Source organism: Columba livia, chromosome 9 (genome assembly GCF_036013475.1).
Source record: "Columba livia isolate bColLiv1 breed racing homer chromosome 9, bColLiv1.pat.W.v2, whole genome shotgun sequence".
Lineage (NCBI taxonomy): Eukaryota > Metazoa > Chordata > Aves > Columbiformes > Columbidae > Columba > Columba livia.
Genome location: NC_088610.1, coordinates 10,331,502 through 10,340,397, shown reverse-complemented (window position 1 = coordinate 10,340,397; position 8,896 = coordinate 10,331,502). Strand labels below are relative to the sequence as shown.

At 43.8% G+C, this 8,896-nt stretch overlaps 1 protein-coding gene across 2 annotated transcripts; it reads left to right on the top strand.

Moving 5' to 3' along the window:
* Nucleotides 1-879: 879 nt before the first annotated feature.
* Nucleotides 880-5,705, top strand: ZNF639 (zinc finger protein 639). Of its 2 annotated transcripts, none has more exons than XM_065072938.1 (7): nucleotides 880-987; nucleotides 1,742-1,994; nucleotides 2,193-2,297; nucleotides 2,613-2,680; nucleotides 3,249-3,356; nucleotides 4,060-4,197; nucleotides 4,470-5,705. In XM_065072938.1, exons 4-7 carry the CDS (start codon nucleotides 2,623-2,625, stop codon nucleotides 5,615-5,617), a joined length of 1,452 nt encoding a protein of 483 aa, XP_064929010.1. In that variant the 5' UTR covers nucleotides 880-987; nucleotides 1,742-1,994; nucleotides 2,193-2,297; nucleotides 2,613-2,622; the 3' UTR covers nucleotides 5,618-5,705. The 2 variants fall into 2 exon arrangements, with proteins under 2 accessions (XP_064929010.1, XP_064929011.1); XM_065072939.1 differs by having other exon boundaries at nucleotides 914-987; nucleotides 1,764-1,994.
* The last annotated feature ends 3,191 nt before the right edge of the window (nucleotides 5,706-8,896 follow it).

Genomic DNA, 8,896 nt, shown 5'->3' with positions numbered 1-8,896 from the left:
AAAACTTCTGTGTGATCGCAGGATGAAGCTCTTTCTATGTGGCTCTAACCAAGTCACGTCACCCTAAAGGTACATTTCCAGCTTTCAGGACAAAGGCTAAAGGTAGGATTTTATAAACTGAGTAAATCCAGTCTCTCCTTCTAGCTACTGAATAAAACTGAGGCTAGAAGCAGGGTGTATATATATACATATATATATAATTTTACTCATCACTAGAGCAACAGCATTAGGGATGTTGCGGATACTCTGCTAATTGGAAGCTTGATCTTAAAATTAGGTAGCTTCAGGCTAAGCAAGAGCAGAATAGCTCCACATATGGAATTCCATGCTCAGTTTTAAGTCATCAAATTAAGTGACAGTAACGGTCTCCCTGGTGTCTTCAAGATAAATGAGTTACTTTAAACAGTATTTTACTCTTTTGAAAAATCTCCTGTTTTGTGGAGAAATAGAATTTACTGCTCTATACTGTGGCATAAAAATGCAAAGATGCAATGGGAAAAAGAGGATTTTTTTGTGTGTGTGATTATGAATTTGGAAAATTTTGAAAGGGGAAGTTGCCTATTTTAATTCTCCAATCCTTATTTTATATTGATTTGCCTATACAGGAGCTTCTCTGTTGTTACAAAAACTATATTTTTGTGTTATGAGGTTCTTGCTTTGACATCACCCCCTCACATGAGCCTGCCCTCTCCAAAATGAGGTTATATGCTACCAGACGCTTTACAAGCCACGAACAAAGCCTCTATATGAAAATGAGCTGGAGAACTCCTCCGAGCAGTTAGTTTGCAGCGGTGAGATGCCGGCATCGTGTAAATTGACACGAACTAACGGTTTACGTTGCCCCCCCGCGGTTGCTATGGCGACGGACAGGCGGTGCCTGTCGGGCCGCCAGGGGGCGCCATGTCCGTGGCCGCCGCTGGCCCCGCCCCTTCCCCCGCGGTTTCTCCGCGCACGGAGGCGGCGGCGGCGCTGGGCGCCGAGCGGGAGGTGAGTTCCGGCGGCCAGGCGGGGGGAGCGGCCGCCGCCGTGGCCCGCAGACCCGGAGAGCCCCGCGGCTGCGCCGGTGCCCGCCTTCCTCCCGCCTTTCACCCCTCCGGGCGCGGCCCGCGCGCCGCCGCCCGTGGCCCCGCGCCCGCCCCCATCTTACCGCTCGCCCCGGCGCCATTTGAAGCGAGAACCCGCACCCGCCGCCCTGAGGCGAGGGGCCCGCCCGCCGCCCCGCGTCCCCCGCCGGGGCGCAGAGAAGTGACTCACGCTCCGCAGCGCCCTCGGGCCCGCGCGTCTCTCCGCGCTGAGGCGGGGCCGGGCCTGCGGCGCTCCCCGCGGGCGGATCCCGTCCGGGCCCGCTCCCCGTCCCCGGAGCGTGGCCGCGGCCTCGCCCCCGCTCCCGGCTCCGCGCTGAGGCGCCGCCCGCGGTGTCGCCGGGCGGGGGGGCCGGAGCGGTGCGTTTGCCGCGGGTCCGCTCGGCGGTCCCCGGTTCCGGCCCCCGCGGGGCCTCCGGGGATCTCGCGTTCCAGGGCCTGTACGGGCCGTTCCCAAAACCGCGCCCAGGAGCTGAGAAAGGTCCGGGAACGGTACCGGGCAGGGAGAAGGCTGAGCCGTTTAAACTGGGATAAAACTCCGTGTGCTGCAGGTTCTTCCCTTGCAATCAGAAAAAGCGGTGAGGGTGTTCGATTCTTCTAGACCATCACACGACAGTAAAGTCTTTTTCATGGTTTTCTCCCCTTAATTCTTAATTCAGACAAATTATTTCATCTCATAAGATCAGTATTTACCTGCTGAGCAGCCTGTTTTTCCCGCTTTCACCTGTGGTGGACGGCACTGGCTTTAGAAGATCGTAGGCCCATGGGTGCAGTGGTGGCACAGGAACCCACATCAGAGTCCATGTTTGCAGCCTTGCTGTCTTCAGAACTGGGCCGACACGCAGCTCAAGCGGTTTTGGTGTTGTCTCCATCAACTTTGCTGTTGTCAGGAGCTGCCAAATGAAGTGGAAGGCAAGTAATCTGAGACTATACAAAAATAAATACTCTGATGAACCTATCTTACTAATTATGATACTCTAAATCAAAATTAACATAAACTTCAAGTTTTTTAGCTTCATTCTTTGTAATACTTGTGTATCTGTGTTTTGTTTTGTGTGTGTGTGTGTGCGTTAAAGTTTTAAAATGTTTTAAAATGGTGTTTCTCTGTAGATGGGAATCTTCTCAAGCTGATGTATTTGCTGGGTTTGGGAGCTGTACAGCCATCAGCTTTTTAGCTGTTCTGCTTGTTGATCGTGAAGAGTCTAGGATTTTTTGGTAAGAGTGCATGACTTCGTTAGTATTTTCAACATAAAACTTCATCTGAAGGACTCTGCTTCAGAATACCTGGTCTCTGACAAAAGGCACCAGGGTTGGAATATGAAACGAGACTTCAGTACTTATGTACATTTAATGTTTTCTTAACTGTAACAAAACGGGCTGGGGGTGAGAAAGAGGAGTGGGAAAAACCTCTTAGATTTCATGTGAGGGTTTTCAAAAAGTTTGTATTGATTCATAAAGTAATGAAAGACAACCTGCCTACAAAAAAAGTCTGTCTAATACTTAAATGTTTTCACTTCACAATTTGTTTAGACTGTTCAAAATGAACGAGCATCCTAAAAAGAGGAAAAGGAAGACTCTACACCCTTCTCGATATTCAGGTCAGTCTAGAGTTTGAGTTATGCCACTTTATTAAGTTTATTTTTTCTCAAAATAATTACTTTGTTACAAGAAGGGACCCCATCTGCTAATACGTGGAAGGTCATTAATAGAAAGGGTGGGATAAGAAGTCTTGGTCTGAATGTACGGAGTACCCACTCTGTGCTCTGCTGTGCAGCCACTCCCAGTCAGTGCATCTGAACAGCTTTGTTCTGTGCTCCCTGCAAACTGGGAAACTTGCACAAGCTACAAAATGAAGATGATCCTATCGACACACAGGGGGAGGGATTTTGTAGCTGGGATGGGGGTGTCCAGAAGAGTTCAGTGCTGGACAGACGGTGCTGCTGTTGCTGTCCCCATTGGGAGCAGAAATTGATAACGATTGTATCTGATACTCCAAACATCAGGACGACAGCTGGAGTTGTAAATCATACCAGGAATATTATCTGACCAGCACAGAATTGTCCCAACACAAGAAGTAAAAATGCAGCAGATTAAGATAATTTTGATGAACATTAAGTACATATGGAGCTACATCCAGGCATTAGTAAAACTTTTGTTTTGTTGTAGATTCTTCAGGTGCAAGCAAATACATAGACAACAGTGGAATTTTTTCTGACCACTGCTATAGTGTCTGTTCTATGAAACAGCCAGATATAAAGTTTTCCGAAAACAGAGGTAAGATTACATTTTGGGGTCTTGTTCTGCAGTTCTTTACTAAGTGTGTTGTGCTCACATTCATACAAGTAAATAAAGTAGAAAATATGTAGTGGGTGACTTCTGAGCAGCACTGTGATCTGATACACCTTAGACCGGTGGAAGGTTGTTTAATCGCTAGAATTGAAATACAGTTTTCTAAGTAAAAAAAATGATGATGGAAAGATCCTTACAGTATTTATAATGATTAGACTTGTTTATTTAAATATACACTAGGTAATGTAAAGCTGATGTAAATAAGAGCTGAGATGGAATTTACCAGCGATTGTATGAAACTGTACTGGTACTTATGGAAAACAAAATGCCTTTTTGTAAAACATTGAGTGGCTGTAAAGTTTAGCAGAGTGAGTGTGAGGATGGATTATTATTGTATTTATTTTTCTTTTCACTCAAATTAGCCAGCAAGTCTCCAGAAGCCTTACAAAGCACTGTATTTTAGAATGTGATGTACAAAAACATCTCAGAATATTTTTTTAAATTGATTTTCAAATGTAAAGTTTCATTTAAGGATTTTTAAGTTTTTTCCAGTATAATAAACTGACTATTTTTTTGCTGAAATTTTAAAGACAGAGATGACACCTTCTTGAATTATTTTGTAAGGCGTGATGGCGATACTAGTTATAGGCAAACAATGACAAGAAAATCCTCCTTCTGTCTTTGCCAGGTAGATTCCACAGTCCCGTGCAGAGCCTGGACACAGATGATGACGGGAGTCCCGTGCATGCTGGGACTTCTCAGTGGAGCGGCTCCCATTCAAACGTTGTGGGGTTGCACTACACAGACCTCAAAAAGAAGGATAAAGGTAAAATCAATGTGTGTTTGCAGCTTTGGTGCTGGGAAGCTGGAGAGCATGGCTGATAGCTTTTAATATAACTTTTTTGCTTTGACACGAGGTAAAAAATTTGTAGTTTACATTCTTTATTTGTTAGTTAAACATAATATGTAATCTGGCTGGGGAAAAATAACTGTTTTTTGCGTTTGTATGCTGCTACAACTAGCTGAAAAATTAAATACGCGCCCAGGTGCTTTCCAGGTTTTTTTTAACCCTCTGGTATTATCTCTTTCCTCTTGCAGATAAAGGTACTAATCCTGGAATGTGCAGAGACTTATGTGACTCACCTATATTCAGTGACAGCCCTACAGAGGAAGAGAAACCTCTAGATATTCAAACTGTAGAAATTTCTACAACAGAAGTGAATGCTGTAGAAGTTCACGATATAGAAACACAAACTGTGTCACCTGAGAAGCTGGAAGCTGAGGACCTAGAGGAAATCCCTCTGGAAGCCTGCAAAATCTTTGAGAAGAACCAGGCTTTGAATATCACAGCTCAACAGAAGTGGCCTTTGCTGAGAGCCAACAGCAGTGGCTTGTACAAGTGTGAGCTCTGTGAGTTTAATAGCAAGTACTTCTCCGATTTAAAGCAGCACATGATCCTGAAGCATAAGACGTGTGCGGACACTCATGTCTGTAAAGTTTGTAAAGAAAGCTTCTCCAGCAAAGTGCAGCTCATTGAGCACGTAAAACTCCACGAGGAGGATCCATACATCTGTAAATATTGTGATTACAAAACAGTGATATTTGAGAACCTGAGTCAGCACATAGCAGACACTCACTTCAACGACCACCTTTACTGGTGTGAGCAGTGCGATATGCAGTTCTCCTCCAGCAGCGAGCTGTACCTGCACTTCCAGGAACACAGCTGTGACGAGCAGTATCTGTGTCAGTTCTGCGAGCATGAAACAAATGATCCGGAAGATCTGCATAGCCACGTGGTGAACGAACATGCGTGTCGGCTGATAGAGTTAAGTGACAGCTATAATAACAAGGAGCGTGGACAGTACAGTCTCATAAACAAAATCAGTTTTGACAAATGCAAAAACTTCTTTGTATGCCAAGTGTGCGGCTTTAGGAGCAGGCTGCATACAAATGTCAACAGGCACGTAGCTATTGAACACACCAAAATATTCCCTCATGTTTGTGATGACTGTGGGAAGGGATTTTCAGGTATGTTAGAGTATTGCAAGCATTTAAGCTCTCATTTATCTGAAGGGATTTATTTGTGTCAATACTGTGAATATTCAACAGGACAGATTGAAGACCTTAAAACTCATTTGGATTTCAGGCATTCAGCAGATTTGCCTCATAAATGTACCGATTGTTTAATGAGATTTGGAAATGAAAAGGATCTTATAAGTCATCTTCAGATACATGAGACAGCGTGATTACTTCCTTTACTTGTAATCAATTTGTTAGAGTTGGAGTCAATTTCCAGTCACTGAAATGTGATATTAAATACAACTTTAACAGCAATTGTACAATTGTTATGTTTTTATCTTTATATCAGCATGTATAACAGCTTGGTGTTGTGAATTCCCTTGCCCTAGGGGTTTCTGTAGGAATAATCACACAGTGTGGTGGATCAGATTTTAGGGGGAGGGACAGTGGGAGTAGTTGTATGTTGTGATAGCAGTTCTCATGGTCATCTGCACTTTCACATCTGATGTACAAGGGCAGCTCTTGAGTTTGAAAAGGGACAAAGAGAAAGCGAACACTGAGTTCCATGCTTAAGTAACACCATAGTGATCTCAGCTGCACATGCAGCTCGTGTTACCCTCTGTGGCAGCAGCTCATTGTCCTTATGCTGAGCAAATTACACCAGCCTGCCAAAGATAAGGGTGTTCTAAAAATTCCCAGGCATGGACATCTCCCAATTCGCATACCAGCCTGCATTACCCACCTCATACTCTTGATAAGCTTTTAAAATTGTCCTATTTTTGTCTTGAGGTAACATATCCAACCTCATCGTTCACTTTCTTTGCTCAGTGTTTAATTTCAACCCGTCTGTGGGACTGTCGGACAACCTTCTCTTCCACACGTTTACTACAGAGCTCCCATGTGATCTTTTTGTCTCTGTTCTTTACCTTCAGTTCCTATCTTTTAATGCACCCAGTAGACACATATTGCTTGTGTGCAGATTGGGTTATGTTTTAAGGAGTAATTGTAACGTAATTTGCTAGGTGTTCCAGCTGAGAATGTACAAAGATTGTGATTTTTCATATCTAAAATCCTAATTTAGTTGTCACTGGAATTATGTATGTCACCAACGTCATTCAGAGCAAGTCTGTTAGTTTATAATTGTATTATTATAAATCTGTAGATTCATAATCAGCTTTCCAACGCTACTAATTTGAGGTCAGTTATATTCTGTAAATTTTAAATTTTTTTCTATATACAGGCTTAAAACACTGGTACAGTACAAAAGATTTACTAACTTTAATCACTTTGAAATTATTTCACACAACTGTTCAGATAGTGCTGTCGTGCCATTATAATCTTTGGAAGTGAATTTTTACAGTTCATTCTGTAGCTGTATTTCTGAGTGGATGCTTGGACAGATGAGAGTGAGACCATTTAGATTGTGCTTGTTATCAGGGTGAAATTACCCATTAATTAGTGGTGGAGTTTGTTTCTTTCTGCAATGATTGTAAATTGGTAATGTCAGATTGTCTAATGCAAGCTTTGTATAGATATAATGAATGTACAAAACTTAATCGGTGAGATTTGGTGTTACCAACTTCAAGGCAGGTAAAGGTCTTTGCATTTGATTTTTAAAGCTAAGGATAAAAATTGGCTGAGTATCATCAGTTTATGGAAGTTCCAGTTTCTAGAGAAGTATTTCTGGAAAGTCTGCTATGAACCAGTTGGTGTATATTTCTTTGTAGGAGGCAAGACCATTTATTTTCATCAGTTTGAACTGCTGATTTACTACTAAAACTTCTGTAGAGTCATTGAAATGCGCAACCTGGCGCTGTCCTGACTGTATTTAATTAGTCCATTGTACAACAATGTCTGTGGTAGAACTGCTCATTTCCTATTTTGAGCACATTCATCCTGGGTGGCTTAAAATGGTAGCAATACTATAGCCAACAAAGCTCTAATAAGAATCATTTTATATGTGGAAAGTTAATTTTGTTCATACGGGTGTAACTAAGAGGGGAGGACACTGGTTCTCTTAAAACTCTGCCCTTGGTGACACCCGCGTGGATGGCACAGCTGAGCTCTGGAGAGAAAGCCGCTCCAGGGGACAGTGACAAGAAGTGGGGGGGAAAATACATGTAAACAAACAATGGCAACAAAAAAATGGGCTTCAGCAGTGTGTATAGACCAGCACCGTGTCCTGTGCAGGAAGGGTGGTCTCTTGTAGAAGCCCAGAACTCTGTGATACAGAAAACTTGTTGACTCCTGAATAACTTTGAGTTATTTCTCTCTCTGAACTGGGAATGAAAAGAATAACCCAGAGGAATGGTATGAAACCAAATGCTTCCTAACTAAAATGCACCCCACGGTATCTAATTAGGAAATAAAGTTTGTCTTAGGTTGGGTTTTATAAATAAGGGACTAATGTTAGTATTTTCTTTTTAACATCTATGTGGAAGTAAATGGCCATGTAGAGGAGTAGTGGGTCTCCTATTACCTTAGCAGGAACACAGGTAGGATATTGGCTTCCACATCATCAGGAATGATACTAAGTAGAGAAAATAGATAATGAGTGGAATGTGTGTAGAAGCTGGAAGGCTGAAAGGAATGAGTGTGTGTGCCAAGGACTGTGTTGTTCCCGTGGAAGAGTCGGGTTTGTTTATGTGAGATGTGTGAGCGAAGGTCACAGATGTGACACAGCCCAGCTGAGCTGAGGGCAGGGGGCGAGGCTGCTCTGGAACTGCCAGGGGCTTCAGTTGTCTTCAACCCCAGAGCCTGGGCACTTCCCTCGGTCTTGAATGAGACAAATCAATTGCAGTAATCAGTATGATGCCAGGAGTTTTATTTTTCTCCAAGACCCCAAATAAATATATCAAATTCTGTTGTTCATTACACTGGTACCTGCACATGTCACCTCCTTCTCCAGCAGCTGTCTGACTGGGGGCTGTTGGAAGTATTTTGAAATTGGGAGGAGTATGTACTTGATGCTTTGATTTTCAGGCTTTGAGCCTTTAGACTTAAATACCTATTGTGTATTTCAACTTCCCAGATTGTGTTTGTTATTGAACAAAAGAACATTTTAACAGGAAAGATTCTGTTAACTTCAAAACAAAATTTAAATCCTGCTCATTATTGCAAGAACTTAAAATACAGCAAAATTAATAATTCTCAGTGATGTGTTCTCTAGAATGCTTATTGTCACTGATTTCCGTTGTTGTGGTCGTTCTCATTTTATTATGCTCGTTCACGGTGATGTATCAAATGTCGACACTCCCCGTGCTTTCGAACCCCTGAAGTGCAGGGGTTCGTCATTCTCGCCGGCACAAGGCGGGAACTGCCCCTCGGCTGCGTTCTGGGTGCGCAGGGAGGGACGGCCTTTGAGCACAGCAGGCTGCCCCCGGGCCCCACCGGCGTGCAGGGCTGTGGAGGGCCCAGCTCCTCCTCCCGGGGCCGAGGGCAGCGGCCCGGGACGAGCCCGGCTCCATTTCAGGAGCAGCCGCCGCTCCCCGCGCTCCTCTGCCCTC